The 19580-nt window shown below is 42.2% G+C and overlaps 1 protein-coding gene across 1 annotated transcript in view; it reads left to right on the forward strand.

Moving 5' to 3' along the window:
* Positions 1-19580, forward strand: part of MAP4K5 (mitogen-activated protein kinase kinase kinase kinase 5) — a 56294-nt gene that overhangs the window by 32812 nt on the left and 3902 nt on the right. Inside the window, exons 9-31 of the mRNA XM_088166431.1 lie at positions 782-913; positions 1505-1567; positions 2053-2134; positions 2776-2892; positions 4281-4359; positions 5514-5572; positions 5980-6041; positions 8535-8579; positions 9484-9526; positions 10073-10283; positions 10845-10942; positions 11037-11078; positions 11757-11841; positions 11965-12044; positions 13326-13386; positions 14183-14297; positions 14418-14476; positions 15727-15830; positions 16183-16360; positions 17539-17607; positions 18017-18109; positions 18672-18742; positions 18982-19037. Of these exons, the coding sequence (XP_088022557.1) occupies positions 782-913; positions 1505-1567; positions 2053-2134; positions 2776-2892; positions 4281-4359; positions 5514-5572; positions 5980-6041; positions 8535-8579; positions 9484-9526; positions 10073-10283; positions 10845-10942; positions 11037-11078; positions 11757-11841; positions 11965-12044; positions 13326-13386; positions 14183-14297; positions 14418-14476; positions 15727-15830; positions 16183-16360; positions 17539-17607; positions 18017-18109; positions 18672-18742; positions 18982-19037 (2004 nt within the window). The remainder of the gene's footprint in view (positions 1-781; positions 914-1504; positions 1568-2052; positions 2135-2775; positions 2893-4280; positions 4360-5513; positions 5573-5979; positions 6042-8534; positions 8580-9483; positions 9527-10072; positions 10284-10844; positions 10943-11036; positions 11079-11756; positions 11842-11964; positions 12045-13325; positions 13387-14182; positions 14298-14417; positions 14477-15726; positions 15831-16182; positions 16361-17538; positions 17608-18016; positions 18110-18671; positions 18743-18981; positions 19038-19580) is intronic.

Raw genomic sequence — 19580 nt, forward strand, 5'->3', positions numbered from 1 at the left:
ACCTCTGGGTGCTGAGGACATCTCAGGGTGGGCTCCCATTGGGAATGGGGGTTTTGTCCAGAGGTGATCCAGATGTATCCCCTCTCCTAAAATGTTTTTTTGGATCCATAAGGAGCTTTTGATTTCTTTGTGTCCCTATCTTGCTCTTTAATGTGACATTTTTTGCTGTGTTCTTTCTTTGTTTTTGTTATGTTGTGTCCCTTAGTTTGTGTTCAGACAATTCAAAAGATTCTACCCACTGTGTAAAACATACCAAATTCACATTAATTTTCCTTAGATCCAAGATATTTCCAGAGCCTTAAGGAAAAAAAAAAAAAAACATGATAAATACTTTGTAGAATAATATTGAAACAAACTGAATCATTGTAAGTGTAGAGCTTAAATTAGTGTGTAATATTTTATATGTTATGTTATATGGATATGTGTATTTGTATACATATGTTAATAAAAACTTTAAAAATGTTTCTGTAATGATCAAAAGCCAATCTGAACATAAAATCCTTAACTTAATCCATTAGACATAAAAATATTTGCATTCCTCCTGTTCATTTCCCCCCCATTTCCTGTTCATTTCCCCCCAACCCCTTCTTTCTTTCTTGGGGTGAGGAATACGAGGTATTTTAAATTCTAAACCTCTGTCACAGACATCCAACAGTTATACATTTCATTTAATTCTATTTTTTTCTTGCTATGTGCACACTTTTGTAACTCTCCCTGAGAGCAGGAACTGAAGTGGGTTTTTTGATTTTTTTTTTTTTTTTTTTTTTTTTTTTTTTGGCAGGATGGCTCCCGAGGTGGCGGCGGTGGAGAAGAACGGGGGGTACAACCAGCTGTGTGACATCTGGGCCGTGGGCATCACTGCCATCGAGCTGGCAGAGCTGCAGCCACCCATGTTTGACCTCCACCCCATGAGGTTTGTGCCCTGAAGGTTCCAGAACCTTCCTGAATCCCAGGAATTGGGGATTCACTCAGCAGGAATCCTCAGAATTCGCTCGAAGCTTCTCCGGAGCTCAGAAGGAAAAACTCCCACCAAGATTCCTTCACTGTTTTCATGTCTGTCTTCAAGGCATCAATCTGCTCAAATCTTATATTTGGAATGGAAATTATAAAGAAAATCATGAAATTGTTACATTTTTGGTGGTACCTGGCCTAGTGGAAGGTGTCTCTGCCCATAGCAGGGGGTTGGAGTCAGATGGGATTTAAGGTTCCTTCCAAGCCAAATCATTCTGGGATTCCAGAATCAAGAATCTGATGGAGAGCAGGGACAGATTTACTGGTGACAGGAAAGCACTAGAGAAGCCATACCCTAATATTTAACAGGATTATGGCACTAAAAATATTTTATTTAAAAATAAAATTAACAGATTCCCTGTATCTCTCCTTTAACCCAGTGCAAACTCAATCCAGTTTCACCAGCATGATTCTCACTGTAGAGTGTTAAAGTATTTAGATTTTGGAATGAAATTAATTATTTTTTTTATCATTATTCTTTCTTTCCCTTTAGGGCTCTGTTTTTAATGTCAAAAAGTAATTTTCAACCACCCAAGCTAAAGGAAAAAGCAAAATGGTAGGTGGAGCTCCATCCTTTGATCCATATTTTATTGGAATTATGTGATCCTTAAGGTTCTTTCCAACCCAAACCATTCTGTGATTTTATAGCTAGAGGGGGGAAAAAAAAATTGTTATTATTGAAGAAGAGACCCTTCTTTGGTGCTCTTAGTATGTTCTAAAAGAAAAATCTTTATCCTTCCTTAATTCCTGTCATTGGGACAGGTAATGGTTTAATCCTTTTCTGTTTTTTTTGTCCTGTGAGAAATTCCTGGTGTCATTCTTGGTTTCTTTTCTGTACCAAAATGTTTTCTGTGCAAGTTCCATGAATCAAATGGGTTTTTTCCCCCTATTTTATGAACTTGGAAATGTAATTATTCAAAGTGGAGTTGAGATACCTGCACAATATTCGAGTTTTTCACACTCTCTTGTAATCTGCTTAGCAACTGTCTTAAAATCAATAATACCTTGAAAAATTCAACATAAACCCTCTTTTTCTTTAAGGTCAGCAACATTCCATAATTTTGTCAAGATAGCACTTACAAAAAATCCAAAGAAGAGACCGACAGCAGACAGACTTCTCTCTGTAAGTGATTTGGGACATTTGGTGACCTCAGGATGGGATCTTTTGTTTCAAAATGAGGAACAGATCAGCGGGAAAATAAAGAGAAACTGATTTTCTTTCATCTTATAAATCAAATGGTGAAATCTGAAGGAAGAACATGTTGATCAGCTGTTAGCCAAGTGGATTTTGTTCCACTTGTATTGTAAAAAAGTGTATTTTTATGTAGTTCTATACAATTTTTGGCCAATTACAGAAATTGGCTTCATGTTCTCAATCTTTCTACAAGTGGTGCCTCAGCCTTGGAGTTGTGTAGAAATTGGACTTTCCTGACTCTCAAAAATTCCAGCAGCTCTTGATGTATCTCTGCTTTCCCAAACTCTGAACTTCTGATATAAAAAATGAAATTCAAGTAGAATTATTTGTTTGATTGGAGTTTCATTTGCAAGTGACCCCAGAGCGTGGTGTTTCAATATTTCTGTTCTTAGAAAGTCCAGCATTAAGGAGTTCATTAAAATAACAGCTGAACCCCCAGAAAGCACCAAAAAAAAAATCAGTAACTCCTGAATGTTTATTACATTATAATTATATTAATAATGTATATTACATTATTAAAATTATCTATTAATTGCACGTTAAAAATTCTTTTTTTTGTGTGGTTACAGCACAGCTTTGTAGGGCAGCCTGGTCTCTCCAGGTCTTTAGCAGTCGAGCTGTTGGACAAAGTCAACAACCCAGAGAACCACACCCACTATGGGGAGGTTGATGATGACGATTTTGAGGTGAGGACATTTTTTATTCTCTGCTTGTTGTTACAACTGGCAGCTTGAAATGCACTGGGGCTGTGAGGTGAAAGCTCAGCCAGCAGCTGCTCCTTGTTCTGGTTGGTTTGGTTGTGGCTGGTTTGGTTGTTGGTTTGGTTGCTGGTTTGGTTGTTGCTGTTTAGTTGATGGTTTGTTGGTTTGGTTGTTGCTGGTTTGTTTGTTGGTCTGGTTCTTGCTGGTTTGGTTCTTGCTGGATGCTTGTACTGCTTGGTTTAGTTGTTGATTTGGTTGTTGGTTTGGTTGTTGCTGGTTTGATTTGGTTGTTGTTGATTTGGTTGTTGGTTTGGTTATTGTTGGTTTGGCCGTTGCTGCTTTTGTCTGGTTGTAGTGGGTGCTTGTTCTGGTTGGTTTGGTTGTTGGTTTGGCTGTTGGTTTAGTTGTTGGTTTGGCTGTTGGTTTAGTTGTTGGTTTGGCTGTTGGTTTGGTTGTTGGTGGTTTGGCTGTTGGCTGTTGGTTTGGCTGTTGGTTTAGTTGTTGGTTTGGCTGTTGGCTGTTGGTTTGGCTGTTGGTTTCGTTGTTGGTGGTTTGGCTGTTGGTTGTTGGTTTGGCTGTTGGTTTGGTTATTGGTGGTTTGGCTGTTGGCTGTTGGTTTGGCTGTTGGTTTGGTTGTTGGTTTGGCTGTTGGTTTAGTTGTTGGTTTGGCTGTTGGTTTGGCTGTTGGTTTAGTTGTTGGTTTGGCTGTTGGCTGTTGGTTTGGCTGTTGGTTTGGCTGTTGGTTTGGCTGTTGGTTTAGTTGTTGGTTTGGCTGTTGGTTTAGTTGTTGGTTTGGCTGTTATTTTGGCTGTTGGTTTGGCTGTTGGTTGTTGGTTTGGCTGTTGGTTTGGTTGTTGGTGGTTTGGCTGTTGGTTGTTGGTGTGGCTGTTGGCTTGGCTGTTGCTTTGGTTGTTGGTTTGGCTGTTGGTTGTTGGTTTGGCTGTTATTTTGGCTGTTGGTTTGGCTGTTGGTGGTTTGGCTGTTGGTTGGTGGTTTGGCTTTTGGTTTGGTTGTTGGTTTGGCTGTTGGTTTGGTTGTTGGTGGTTTGGCTGTTCGTTTGGCTGTTGGTTTCGTTGTTGGTTTGGCTGTTGTTTTGGCTGTTGGTTTAGTTGTTGGTTTGGTTGTTGGTTTGGCTGTTGGTTTGGTTGTTGGTGGTTTGGCTGTTGGTTGTTGGTTTGGCTGTTGGTTTGGCTGTTGGTTTGGCTGTTGGTGTGGCTGTTGGTTTAGCTGTTGGCTTGGCTGTTGGTTTAGCTGTTGGTTTGGCTGTTGGCTTGGCTGTTGGTTTGGCTGTTGGTTTGGCTGTTGGTTTGGCTGTTGCTGCCTTGCTCAGGCTGTAGTGCTGTTCTCCCCTGACCTGCCATCCGTGCCCACAGCCTCACTCCGTGGCCCGGCACACCATCCGCTCCAGCAACAGGAACAGCCGCGCCGAGAGAACGGCGTCCGAGATCAACTGTGAGTGCTCAGCCTGGGCAGCATCCACCTCTGCTGTCCCCAAAACAGCACCAAAAGTGGGGAGACAAACCCTGCAGAAGCAGCATGCTTCAATAATAATAATTAAAAAATTAACAATCATAATAACATAATAAATATAATAGAAATAAATCTATCTCACGTATATATATTTAATATAAATATTTTTATTTATTTACTTGTGGCAGTTTGGGTTTGCTAATTTGAAATGAAAATAAAACAAAGCTTTCCTGGGTTTTTTTTTGTTTGTTTTTACATGTGTGTTTCACAGAGATACATAAATTTTCTCATTGGTGTAACAAAGTGTCAGTCTTAAAAATCCAACACTGGTTGGTCCTTGTCAAGTACAAGGGTGACTGCCCAAATCTCAGCAGGTAAAAATTTCAAGAAATCTTTGCAAACCACCACTATAATATAATATAATATAATATAATATAATATAATATAATATAATATAATATAATATAATATAATATAATATAATATAATATAATATAATATAATATAATATAGTTATATATTAACATACATAAATATATAAATATATATTAATATAACTACTTATATATATTATAAATATGCATCTATTTAATATAAACAAATAGATTTTAGTTACATTCTAAAAATACAAGAAATATATTTATTATTCGAAAATAAAATTACATTGTAAAAATACAAGAAATATATTTATTATTCAAAAATAAAATTAACATTCGTGTTAATAAACCACTCAGATGGATCTGAGCTGAAATGCTGAGGGTAGAAATGATTTTATCTGCAGATTTGATCAAAAGCTTTTGGTAGCACCAACACTGGCACCACCTACATCACACTCTGGGAAATTTGCTCTTGAGCCTTTTTCTCTTTCACATGCATTTCAAAGTGACAGGTGGTTAAATAATTACCTTTTTGTGACTTGGTGTTTGCTTTTGGCCTTTCTTGTGGTTTTCATATTTGCAAATTCGAGCAGTCACACAATGAGGCTGATACTGAAGTGCTGCTCATTTGAGAGGCAAATTCAGAGTTGTGTACACGAACTTTAGATCTGTTCCTACCTGAATTTCACTGCAGTGAGCACTGAAAGGATCCCAGTGCAAGACTCTGTGTGTTAATTGTGAAATAATTTTATTTTGTAGTTGATAAGCTGCAGTTTGAGCCCCCTCTACGGAAAGAAACAGAAGCTCGGGATGAGATGGTAAGGACAAGTTTGGGGTTTATTTATTTATTAAAATTCCAGTATCTTCAATATTTTGTTGTTCAATCCTTAGCACCTTGCTGGAAAAAAATTTTTAAAATTCCCTAAGTGACCCTTACTGGATTTTTCACCATAAACTTTTATTTTCCTTATTGCTGCTTGATCTGGACATTACACCATTTCCAGGTGCTGCTTTTAACTCTTAAGAAGAAGAAAATAAATTATCAAGAATTTCTTTATAGGTTGCAAGATGTTATTTCTCTTTGGAATTTGATTTTAGTGCTTGTGGATTGTTCTGCAGGGCTGGGGAATCCCTCAGGCCTCTTTTGTGTGTGCTGGATAAGATGCTTTAAGATACTTTAGTTTGACAGGGAGGGGAAATAAAATGACAATTTTTGCATTTTCAGGTTGTGGCAGCTGGCAGTGACTTTGCTTCACATTGGAATCCTTTTGTTGATGGAAGCAACAAGTAAGTACAGATAAAACCATCTTTTATTTCTGTGACTTATTATGAAACTGAAAGAAAATTGAGTTATGTTAAAAAAAAATCAAACCATAAGCTCTGATCCACTTGAATATTGATAAATTAAGGAGTGTGCAGCCCTCCTTCTGCATGTGCTTGGTCAATTCTCTTGGAGAGTGATTTTTAATCTCTTTTAACCACCACCAGTAGCTCGTTTGAAGTTTGTAGGTGGGAAGTGAAGTGTAAAAGCATGACCAGGACAGTGACATAACACAGCCATAGTGAATTTCCTGCAGCAGAGCTGAGTTCAGGATCCTGCTCTGGCCTCACACTTCTCTTCTGAGCTGTGGCTGTGGTTGTGACATCCTGTGACAAGGCCTGTGCACAGCCCTGAACTCGAGAAAGGGAAGGAGAAACCAATTCTGAATGTTGAGTTTTACCAAGCTCAGTAACACTGCAGCACTCCTCCTGCTGTGGGTGTAATTTATAACTCAGCCTTGCAGTGTTTTGGGGTGAAATGTTGTAGGTGAAATGTTGAAATGTTTATAGCTGGTTTTCCTGGGATAAAACAGGTCTGAAGTACAGGAGCACCACTCTCCAAGTTAGGACTGAATTCTTTTAGGTGTGTACCTTTCTTCTGCTGCTAAAAAGTGCATTCTGCCTTTAAAGGCAATCCCTGGATTTGCAGTCAGGAGTGTGGAGGTTCAGATGGAGGGAAAGATGATATCTGGGCTCAAATCATTGCTCAGCTCAAAGAGCCTGTTTCCCATCTTTATTTGGAACTCAGCAGCAGACAGTGAATTTCTCTGGCTTTTTTTTTTTTTTTTCCTGCAGATAAAAGTCTTGCATAAGCTGTCAGCTGACATTGCAGCCCCCTGGAAGGCTGCTGGAGATTGCCAGGATTTGAGGATTTGAGCCTTTTTTAAGCATCCTGGTTTTCCTGCTCCCAGCCTTTGTTGTACTCCAGGAGTTTGGGGGGCTCTGGGGCTGCACTTTGGGGGGCTCTGAGCCTAAACTTTGGGGGCTCTGGCTCTCCCCTGCCCCATTTCCTCCCCTCCCTGTGCTCTGGGTTTGTTTGTGTGACCCTGCTGAGCTGTGGATTGAAGCCTTGCTGGGAGTGCTGGATTTTCTGCAGACAGCTGGAATTTGTGGGGTCCAGGAGCAGGGAGGGAGGGAGGGAGGGAGGGAAGCTCCTCCTGGCAGAAACACTCAGAGATTTGATCCTGTTACTGTGAATTTATCTGTAGCAGGCTGTGCTAAAGCTGCAGCAAACATTCCCAGGGCTATAAATCAAGAAATAGGTACAGATTGATTTGGAAGGAGGGCAGGCACAGCACTCCTGCATGGTGGATCCGTGCTGCTCACTTGGAAACCACTTCTAGTTGGAAAGATAAACAGGAAATGCATAACTCCTCTGGCCCAGCACTTCTGAGTAATCCCTGGCATGTCCAGAGAGGATGTGTGCTGGGGGGTCCTTGCTTTTCATGCCCTTTGGCTTTTATCACAGTGGATGCTGAGGGATATCTTTGATTTAGGAATTGTTTCACTGCAAAGGGGAATAGCAGAACGTGGACCTGATTCCTTGGTTTTCTCACTGCAGCATTTTAAAATTACTTTTGTATAAATGTCCTGAATTATGGAGGGGTTTTTTATTGATGGTTTTCATAGAATCCCAAAAGGATTTGGGTTGGAAGGGACCTTTAAGTCCATCCAATTCCACCCCTTGCCATGGGCAGGGACATCTTCCACCATCTCAGGTTGTTCCAAGCCCTGTCCAGCCTGGCCTTGGACACTTCCAGGGAACCAGGGGCAGCCACAATTTCTCTAGGCAACAAGAACCTTTCAAAAAGAAAGACTTTCTCTCCTTTAAATTTTTAATAGTTCCTATTGGCAGCTATCTGCTGCTTTCCCTCAGAAGTGACTTGCTGGGATATTTCACATTAATCCAAATTTGGCTGGGTTTTCCTGGACATTGCTCTTTAAAGACACAGCTTGAAAATTGCCATTTTGCAAAATTTTATCAGTTTTTTTTTTTTCTTCAAGGTTTGATCCTCTAGTCACAATTTCTTTTTTTTTTTGTTGTCCCTGGAGTAGCTTTGAAACAAAAATTCTCACTAGAGTGTGAAACAATCTGAGTCTTTGGTCTATATGTATAAATAAGGAGACTTCCCTTTAATGGCTTTTCTCTGTTTGTCTCCCTGTAACTTCCTCTGTTCTTTTTTTTCTCTTTTTTTATTGTACTGGTGTTAGATATTTCAATGATATTTGAAATGCCAGGCAGGGAAATGAAAGCTGATGGTGTGGAGGAGAGATCCAGTGATTTTTTAGAGGGTAAGGAGAAGGAAAGGACCTTACAAAAAGGGCTTAGTGCAGAGAATTATTTGTTTTGGGAAGGGCTGGGAGATGCTTATTGTGAAACTCGGTGACATCAGGGATGGGTTGAGTTGCACGTGTTGACCTCAGAGCTGAGCTCTTAATTTTATAAACATTCTGCCTTAGGGGACTGCTCACAAAATTTGGAGATGGGAGTGAAGATGTTGAAGAGTGAGTGGATCTCCTTCCTGTACAGTTGCTCTGCTCCACAACCTCTTCCCTCAAAATGCTGCAGGAGGCTTTGCCACTCACAGAGCCAGGGCTGGCTGCTCTCCCAGGGCTAACACACACTTGGCTCCTTCCCTGATCCTCAGGAGAAATCCCAAATTCTGCTTTCTGCCCTGCTCCCCTTCCTGAGTTCTCTTACAGTCCCCGTGGAAGTGTCTAATAGATAAAAGCAGATTTTGTGTTGATTAATCCATCAGCCATGAGCAAGGTCTGGTTGTGACAGGATGATCCTGCACAGCTCAGGTGTCCAAATGTTTGTCTGATCCAAAAGCAAGGCTGCAAACTGGAATCAGAGAATCCCAGAATAGTTTGGTTGGAAGGGACATTAAAATCATCTTGTTCCACCCCCCTACCATGGGCAGGGACACCTTCCACCATCTCAGGTTGTTCCAAGCCCTGTCCAGCCTGGCCTTGGACACTTCCAGGGATCCAGGAGCAGCCACAGCTTCTCTGTGCCAGGGCCTCCCCATCCTCACAGGGAAGATTTTCTTCCCAATATCTCACCTAAATCTCCCCTTTTCCAGCTTAAAACCATTCCCCCTTGTCCTGTCAATCCAGGCCCTTGGCTGAGATGCAGTCCCTGAATGTATATTGATTTACAAACTTCAAATATCCTTCCCTGCAGTTTGCTCTATAACATTGGTATTTATGACAGAACAGGAGTTTATGAAAAACCAACACTTCTAACGAGATTAATGAGTTTCCCCTCTGCTCTGGCATTTCTAGTTTAACCCTGTGTGTGCAAAGCTCTGCTCTGCTTTTCTGTGTCTCTGGTTCATCTTTTTTCCAGTCCTCAGGGTATTCTGGGTTTGGTTTAACTCAGACAACTGCTCCCTTCTCATTGCAGATCGACACTAAAACGAGCTGGGCCACCCCCGCTGCCTCCCAAGGTGAGAAATGTGGGATTTAAGGATTTAGCCACACCTGGAATGGCCTCTTGTTCTGCATTCTGCCTGTGATACTCCATCAGAGGGGAACCTCTGCAATTATGCTGCTGTCAGATGTTTTATTTTCATAGAACCACAGATGTCCTGGGAGGGACCCACAGGGATCATCCAGAGCAGCCCCTGTCCCTGCACAGACCCCCCAACAATCCCACCCTGGGCATCCCTGGTGTCCCAACATTCCTGGAGCTCTGGCAGCCTCGGGAATGTCACCATTCCCTGGGAGCCTGAGCAGTGCTCAGCACCCTCTGGGGGAAGAACCTTTCCTAAAATCCAACCAAACCCTCCCCTGGAACAGCTCCAGTCCTTCCCTCAGTCCTGTCCCTGCTCACCAGAGAACTTTTTATCTTTCTTATATTGTGGTGCCCAAAATCACACACACATTTCAAAGGCTGACTTAAATTCAACTTGTCTGAGGTTTATTCTTTCCAGGTGCCATTCCCAATTCCAAACATTTCCCAAATAACCATTCCCCTCTTTGCTTCCCTGCAGCCGAGGATGAACAGTTACCCCGAGGAAAACCTCCCAGATGACAACAGATGCCAGACAATAAAACACTTCCCAGACTCCCAGAGCAGAGCCCCAGCAGCCCACAGGAGACAGAGCATCCCAGTTTGTGGCTCCCAGGCAGATTCCTGCCCCATGGGAATGACCAGCAGCATCAGCAGCCCTGGATTGCTCACAGCCAGATACAGCGACCTGGGTAAATGCCTTACCTGTCCTAAAACTGCCTGGCACCTTGGAAAAGGAATTGCTTCCAGAGCCAGCTGTTGCCAGTAGATAATATTTTAAAACAAGCTGATCACAAGGTGAAGTTTTTCTTTTTCCCTTGTGTGGTTCTTATTAGAGCCATTGCCCCGTGGTGGGAATGTTGTTCCCAAAACAAAGACACTCAGCCAGTCAGTCCCATTACTGTGTTCCCTGCAGGAACAGCAGCAAAACAATGAATGTGTGGGGAGGACATTACCACAGCAGAAAAACAATGAATGTGTGGGGAGGACATTACAACAGCAGAAAAACAATGAATGTGTGGGGAGGACCTTGCCACAGCTTTATTCTCAGTGGGATTTGTCCCAGGGACTGTTTGGATAATGGGAAGTTTGCAACTCAGCGTGGACACTGTGCTGGGAAGGGCTCAGCTCCCTGAGATGTGGCTGTGGAATGTCAGAACTCACTCCTCCACTCCAGCTCAGCACAAGGAAGAAGAGATTTTCTATTTCTCTGTGTTAAATAAGCTTCAAACCATGTCTGGGCTCCTTTTCAGGCAATGGGAATGGGATGCTGAAACACATCGAGGAGAATGCAGAAGGACCTGGACAAATCCCTCAACTGCCAAGGAAAAAGGAGAAGAGAGATTTCCCTGTAGGTATTGGGACTGTGGGGCTGATGTCACTGTCATGTCCTTGAGTGATCAGTGCACAGGAGGGGTTTCATGAGCTTTTCTTTTTTCCCACAGAAACCAGCAATCAATGGTTTGCCTCCAACTCCAAAGGTGCTGGTAAGAAATCCATGTGCACTGGGAATTAGGGAAACCTCTCTCTGGTGTGGAAGGTTTATACTGGAATAAATCACTTGGGGGGATTTTCTTCATCTCACAGCCAAGTGCTGAATCCACAATATTTGTTTCCATTTTTTCAAACCTTCCTGTCACTTTTCAGTCTGCATGGGAAGGGTTGGAGGCTTCCCTGGTTCCTTGAGTTGTGATTTCCAGGGACAGCCCCTGCTTAGGAAGAGAAATGGTTGTAGTGATTGTAGGTTGTAGCTTTTGCCTGTTTTCCCTTCATGTGCCATTTTATAAGCACTCAATATTCATATGTTTTTTATTTTCAATAAATAATAGCCAATATTGATGTAATATAGAATAAATTTAGATTGGAAAAGCCCTCTAAGATCACTGAGTCCAACCATTCCCAGCACTGCCAAGGCCACCACTGAGCCATGTCCCCAAGTGCCACATCCACATGGATTTTAAACCCCTCCAGGGTGTATTGTTCTTACCCAGTAGGTACCTAAACTTGTTGGTACCATTTTGAGCCCTCTTTTGCATTTTTGCATGTCCATGAATTGAAATGAAAAGCAGTGGAAGGCTGTGTGTGTTCAGCTGTGTGTGAGTAGCCAGGAAATCAACTCTTCACACTCTAAATTCGTTTCAGGCTTCAGTTTTGGTGTCTTTCAGATGGGAGCCTGTTTTTCCAAAGTCTTTGATGGTTGTCCTTTGAAGATTAATTGTGCAACTTCATGGATACATCCAGATACTAAAGGTAAAGTTATGTTAGATTTGGTGATGGACTTGGGAAAGAAAATAATTTGTAAAGTTATTTTAGGTTTGCATTTGAAACCTCCCAAAGTGGGAAGGAAATAATCCCTTTCCATTGATTTTTCAGATCAGTACATCATCTTTGGCACAGAAGAAGGGATCTACACTCTGAATTTAAATGAACTTCACGAAGCAACCATGGAACAGGTGACTTGTGCTGGGTTGAACACACAGAACAGATTTGGGGATTTTTATGAAGCAATGAAATTTGGCACTGGAGGGAGAAGGTGGATACCAGGCTCTGGGGCTTCAGTGATTCCCATCAAAGCCAATAATGAAAACCTGACAATTATTTATTCCTTGACCTATCTGTATTTTTTAGTTGCTGCCTGTGTAACTCTGCTGTCAAATCTTCCATCTCCTTGGAGAACAATTCCCTGCCCCTTCTCCCTCCATTCCATCCCCACTAGATGGCACATTGCAGCTCCTTGCTTGCAAAGCCCTCCATCATTTAATGCTGTTGTTATCCCCCAAGAAGCTTTTCCTGCTCTCTCTAACCCTTTCCAAAGCCATTTCATGCAATCATGGTCTTAAATCTGGTGTTTCTGAGTCAGGATGTTCTTGGAATCTCATTCCTTGTGTGTTTTCCTGAATTATTTAATCTAACAGATTTCTCTGGCTTTTTCCACGTGCTTTTTTGTGTCCCAGTGGAAGGTTGGCTATGCCAGTGCTGGGTAGGGAGAACATTCAGTGCACTAAAAACAAAGTTTCCTATTCCATGAGAGCAGCTGGCAGAGGTCAGGTGTGACCACCCCAAACCCCACAGGCTTCTGCCACACTTGTTCCCACATTTCCTTTTATCTATTTGATGATTTTTCCCCTCCAAATGCACATTCTGAACTGTTTCTCCAACTTTTAATTCTGGTTGCATCTTCCAGAGTGCTTCCTGTCTGTCCAAGGTTAATATCTCCCAGTTCCAGGAAGATATTTTTATTCCATTGGTAGTTTTGCAGTGGAAACACTGAATAAACCCAAAGCTATTCTATTAAACAGAAAATTGCTGGGAGATATTCAGAGTTTGTGTCTAACCAGTTGGATCTTTTCTTTCTACACTTTCTCCCACACCTATTTTCTTAATTTACACGTGGGAGTGGCACACAGGACAAAGTGTTCTAGAATTATGGAATGGTTTGGGATGGAAGGGACCTTAAATCCCATCCAGTTCCACCCCAGCCATGGGCAGGGACACCTTCCACTGTCCCAGGCTGCTCCAAGCCCATCCAGCCTGGCCTTGGACACTTATTCCAATATTCCATTGTCTGTCTGTGCAGGGCTAAGTAAGGCTCCAAAACAGGGAATAATAAGCAGGAAGATGGGATTTTCTCCAGTGTGGATCCCTGCAGGAATGGTGGTGCAGTGGAACAGTCAGAGAAAATCAGTTAAAATTCCTTTATGTTTCTGTTAATGGAATTCTTTTCTTTTTTCCAGTTATTTCCTCGAAAGTGCACCTGGCTCTATGTTATCAACAACACCTTAATGTCCCTGTCAGGTGAGTGTAAATCGAGGGGAAATGATTGCAGTGATAAATAAACAGGAATATTTGAATTCATGATTGAATGCAATGATGTCTTTGGTTTTGTGGAGAGGAGAAGGCTCCAGGGAGAGCTCAGAGCCCCTTCCAGGGCCTAAAGGGGCTCCAGGAGAGCTGGAGAGGAACTGGGAACAAGGGATGGAGGGACAGGACACAGGGAATGGCTTCATCTGGGTTGGATGGGATATTGGGAATTGGGAATTCCTGGCTGGGAGGGTGGGGAGGCCCTGGCACAGGGTGCCCAGAGCAGCTGTGGCTGCCCCTGGATCCCTGGAATGGGATTTGGAATATCTTGGGACAGTGGAAAGTGTCCCTGCCATGGCAGAGGATGGCACTGGATGGGATTTAATGTCCCTCCCATCCCAGAGCACCCTGGAATTCTGTGTTCCTAAAACAAAACCTGTGTCCCTCTGAAGGAGAACGAGGTGGTTTTCAGGTACTGCTGATGCAGCAGTTTTGCTTGGTTTTTGTCTTGGTTTATAGATAAGGTAATATCCTAATAGAATGTATTGTTGTTTTATAATTACAGCCTTTTAAAAATGTTTGCATACAACTAAACTGTAATGAAATGAGCTCAGATCTTCTCTGTATTCATTATTATTTTTATCTCGTTTTCTATTTATTCATATCTGGACTTGACCTACCTGACACCTGTTTGTAGAAGGTAATTTTTCCATATTTGTATTTTCCTGAACATTGCAATTCTGTGCTGGAGGAGTGGCTGAGATGTCAACTGTGCCTTTCTCTCTTCCAGGGAAAACATTTCAGCTCTACTCCCATAATTTAATAGCATTGTTTGAACAAGCCAAAAAAACAGGATTAGCTGCTCATATTCAAACCCACAGATTTCCTGACAAAATATTACCAAGGTACAAACCTTTCACTTATAGACAATTATTAATGAGTGAAAATAGAGCCATAAATTGTGTTGGTGCACGAAGGGCCCTGACTTCTGTTGCTGATGCATTTTTTGGTGATTATTATTCCAGGAAATTTGCCTTAACAACCAAGATCCCCGACACAAAAGGATGCCACAAATGCTGTATAGGTGAGCAGACAAATCCAGATTTGCCATTTATTCCCCTGCTCTTTGTCAATGGACATGGCATGTCTGAAACTCATTTCTTTTTAATTAATTTAAGAGTTCTTTGTTCAGAAAAAAAGGCTGAGGGAATTAGGGTAGTTCAGCCTCAGAGTGACCTAATTGGGGCATTTCAGTGCCTGAAGGAGCTACAGGAAAGATGGAGAGAAGTTACTTGCATTATTTATTATTTATTGGGGATTGTTTATTATTTATTTTGGGATTAAATCCTTCCCAGACTCCTGGCACATCCACAAACAGCCTTTCTGCTTTGTCACCTTGGCTCAAGGTGTGAACCAGTTCCAACTTGTAGTGAGGAAAACTTGAATATTTTCCAAGAAAGAATCAGTAGGAATAAAAATTCTGGCAGCCTGGGAAGAGCAGAGCCATAAGTGCAGTTTGAAGGGCACAGAAGGGGTTAAATCTTGGGAAATTGGGGATTTCTCTGCAGCTTGGGCTTCCTACAGAATGTTTGTCCTATCCAATACTGGCCCTGGTGCTGTGTGAAGTCACAATCCTGGAATGACCAAGGCTGGAAAAGCTCTCTAAGATCATCCATCCATTCCCCCAGCCCAGCACTATCCCACATGCCCATTGCACATCTGCAGATTGTACCTTTGCACCCCTAAAAATGAATATACAGCTGCACACTTCAGCTCAAATAAAGTGTCCCCAACAGCCACATGTACAAATAATTCCTGAAATCAGGCTGCTCCTGTGTCCAGCAGAGCTTAAAAAACCACCCTCAAACCCTGTCTCATGTATTTCATGAGCTGTCAGAGCTCCCCAGGAGCTTCTCACCTTCCCTGCCTGGGAATTTATTCCAAGAAATTTATTCCAGCCTGACCTTGAGCTCTCCCACAGCCCCAGGGAGAGTCACTGCAGCTTTTCTGCCCACTCAGCCTCTGAACTGGGAATCCAGGAATGCAACTGGTTATTAATTAAAGCTATAATTGAATTTATCTGGAATGTGGCACAATATTAATCACTGTGGATGTTGGGATGGGAAGCCAGAAGGCAACAAGTGGGAAACTGATGGAACAAGATGGGCTTTAAGGTCCCTTCCAAGCCTAATCATGCCATGATATGATTTGATAATGCTAATTCTTAACTCATCTGTAAAGATAACTGTAGGCTTAGGGTTTTTTTCAAGTATGCATTGAACTTGCAAGGCTTTAAAATTAATATTTTTTGTGGTTTTTTTTTATTTTATGTAGTACGAAATCCATACACAGGCCACAAGTACCTGTGTGGTGCATTGCAGTCTGGAATTGTTCTGCTCCAGTGGTATGAGCCAATGCAGAAATTCATGTTAATAAAGGTAAGCATTTACTTTTAGTTGAGTTGAATAATTATGCAGTTGTTGAAATAACCTTTCCAGAGTTTGTGATGGAAAGTTCACCCCGGGCTGGTGCCATTTGTGGGTTGTGAGCACTTGAAAATCTGGCTGGACACATTTTGACTCAGAAAATCTTGTGACTGAAGTAATTTAAGTAATATAAAAGTCATTTAAGAGCTGGATCAAACCCAGCACTGGCAATAAGAGACCATGATCCACCTCTACCTAAAAGCAGTGAAAATTCTGTTCATTTATACTTCCTGCATGTTGTTACAGAGTCATTTCAAAGTAAAAACAAATTCACAGAGGCCTGATGATGTTTTTGCTTTCCCAGCACTTTGATTTCCCCCTGCCCAGCCCTCTGAACGTGTTTGAGATGCTGGTGATCCCAGAGCAGGAGTATCCCATGGTGTGTGTGGCCATCTCCAAGGGCACAGAGCCAAACCAGGTGGTGCAGTTTGAGACAATCAACCTGAACTCTGCATCCTCGTGGTTCACTGAGATCGGGGCAGGTGAGGCTCTTTTGCTCCTTCCCTCTTCCAGGGTTTGATGTCTGGGAATGTTGGATGTTCCTTCCTTGGAGTTGTTTTGGAAAGCCTTCAGGTTTGGCAGCTTCTCTGCATGGAGCACATGGAAGCTGATCCCACGAGGAGAGGGACAGGGGACAAGGGATGGAGGGACAGGGACAGGGAATGGCTCCCAGTGCCAGAGGGCAGGGATGGATGGGATATTGGGAATTGGGAATGGGGAGGGTGGTGAGACCCTGGAAGAGAATTCCCAGAGCAGCTGTGGCTGCCCCTGGATCCCTGGAAGTGTCCAAGACCAGCTTGGAGCAGCCTGGGACAGTGGGAGGTGTCCCTGCCATGGCAGGGCTGGCACTGGATGGGATTTAAGGAATTTCCAATCCCAACTATTCTGTGATTCCCTGATTCTCTGTTGTGCTGATCTGCCCACATCAGTCTAAACTATCACTAAAAAACACCTTTTATTTCCTAAATTCCCTTCAACATCAGTCAGACCCTGCTGCTTGAGTTCTCCTTTGTGGTTCTGTGCTGTTTCCTGGGATTTTGCTCTTTCCCCTCCTTTCCTGCATAAAAACTCCCAGCAATGGATTCTTGTCCATCCTCCAGCCCCTGGGGGAGGGGTTGTTATCTTCAGCTGCTCTTAAAAAGCAAAGATTTGGGTTATTTTTAAGACCTGGTTGATATTTTGCAGCTGCTTTTCTTTGCCTTTGTTGGATGTACATTTTTACCTTCAAATGTTGCTTTTTAGCAGCTGTAGGAACGACTTCATTAGTAAAAACTAGAAAAAAACATCTATTAAACTAGTTTTTATTATCATTACAACAATCTTTCCAGATGTGGATTTATGGGAAAAGGTTGGGATTTTAGGAATTAAAAGTCCTTTTGTTTATTGTGGTGCCTCTCTATGGAGGAAGCTGTGCTGAACCGTAGCATAAATTGTTTTTTATCCAGTAAAAGTTGTGTTTTCCTATTAAATACCTGCTTTGAACAGAGAGGTTTGTCCTTCTCCCAGAACATTCTGGGATCTTAGAGCCTTTAAAAATCAGAGTAACAAAAAAAAAAAAAAAAAATCAGACAAACAAGAGCAGAGTAAAAAGGCCTTGAGGGGGGAGGCAGGGTCTTTTGATGTGATATAAAATATAAAATAATCTGGTTTTTTTCCCCAGGCAACCAGCAGTTGGATGCCATTCATGTGACACAGCTGGAGAGAGACACTGTCCTGGTCTGCCTGGACAGTGAGTAACACAAAATTCTCTTGGATAACTCAACTACACCTCGTGCAAAACTTGGGTTGCCACAGTTGTTGATTCGAACTTCACCACGAGTTGTTTTGGTTTTTTTTTTTTTTCTCCCTACATTATTAATTTGTGTTGTAATATTTACAAAAAGGTAGTTTGGATAAGTGGGATTTCATTCTGGCTTTTGTAATCTCTCTTTCCCTCTTCTGTCAGTGTAAAACCACCCCAAGTGATCCAAAGTTTCCTGTATTTATTTTGATAGAAAAATGCTCTTGGTTCATTTTAGGCAAATGCTATAGATCTTAAGTTTGGGGATTTCTTTGTGCATGAAAGATGAGATTTGTGTTCTACACTTAAATCCTTTTCAACAATGGGTTTTAATGCTGATTTTTCTCTTTATCTTAAGAATTTGTGAAAATAGTGAATTTACAAGGGAAATTGAAGTCAAGCAAGAAATTGGCTTCTGAGCTGAGCTTTGATTTCTGCATCGAGTCAGTGGGTGAGTGATTTGCTGCTCTGGTGTCTCTCAAGGGTTTAAGGACTCATTGTTGAAAGCCTGACTGGTTTCTGGTCATTTCCATAGCAATGAGAACAAAATTTGGGCAGGAAAAAGTGTTTTGGTAATACATAAATCTGTGTTAGTCTTCTAAAAGTTAAGATTTTATTTCAAGTAATAGCACATCCATTTTTTAATAGTCAGGGTAATAATATTTGAATCTAATTCTCAAGCTGCTGTCTTTAGTCTAGGACAGGAGCTTTTTTTTAAAACTTGAATTGTAGCTGTCAAACAAGAATTTCTGCTGTAATAAACTCTCAGAATCACAGAATTAAATCACTCAGAGCTGGCAGCTCTGTGCTCTTTCTGTCCCTGAATGGAAAACTCTCATTTTCCATCATTCATCTGTTTTGAAGTAAGTGTAATAATTCAGGTGATGTGTCATTTCCAGCAGCCCATGGTGCTTTGGTTGGCACTGTTTGTTTTTACACTTCCTGAGGGCTTCTCCAGAATTGGGAAATCCAGGAGCCAGGGAATGGGGTGTGACTGTGTCCCTCCTTTGCAGTGTGCCTTCAGGACAGCGTGCTGGCCTTCTGGAAACATGGCATGCAGGGCAAGAGCTTCAAGTCAGATGAAGTAAGTGATCTCCAGCTTCTCCAGTTTAATTCCTCCTGTTCTTATTTAACCACTGGATCCTTTGGCTTCTCTCTCTGCTTCCCATGAAAATGCTCACATTCCACCACAATCATCAATTTATCCATTTCAGTTCTGTACTTTGCATAAAATTGCATTTGGATGTTTCTTTCCTTCCAGCTCAGGCCAATAAATTTCCTTTTGCTGCTGAAATGGATCTGAATATCTGCATTTTTCTGCAGGTGACCCAGGAGATATCTGATGAAACCAGGGTTTTCCGCCTGCTGGGCTCAGACAGGTAATCTCCCTGCAGAAACACAAACCTTTTGTTTTATTTAAACCAGCTTTTCTAGTTCCCAGCTGGGCCTGGCTTCCAGCCCAGCACAGCTCTGTTTGTGGGCACACCAAGTGTCAGGGAGAGAGCAGAGATGCTCTTGGCTCTCAGGGTGCAAAAGCCTTGGATTGTCCTGGTGAGCTGGGAATTACCTTGGCAGCAGTCAGTTAAAAATATTGGCTGATCTGGAAATAGCAGAATAAACTAGAATTCACTCAGGTTTTAATCACAGTGATCCAAATCCACACATTATCCATAACCTCCAAGAGGTGCAGCTGTCCCCAGGTTTGCACACTGAGCAGAAGCTGCCCCAGGCTCCAGGTCGGCCACATTCACTTGTGCATTGTCAGGCAGCCAGAGGGATAAATGTAGGAATAGACAGGGATGAGTCCAGCAATCACTGCCAGCCACAGGATCCCAGACTGGTTTGGGTTGGAAGGGACCCTAAAGCTCCTCTTGTTCCACCTTCCACTCGAGCACGTGGCTCAGAGCCTTGAACACCTCCTG

Source organism: Sturnus vulgaris, chromosome 6 (assembly GCF_052056855.1).
Source record: "Sturnus vulgaris isolate bStuVul1 chromosome 6, bStuVul1.hap1, whole genome shotgun sequence".
NCBI classification, from domain to species: domain Eukaryota; kingdom Metazoa; phylum Chordata; class Aves; order Passeriformes; family Sturnidae; genus Sturnus; species Sturnus vulgaris.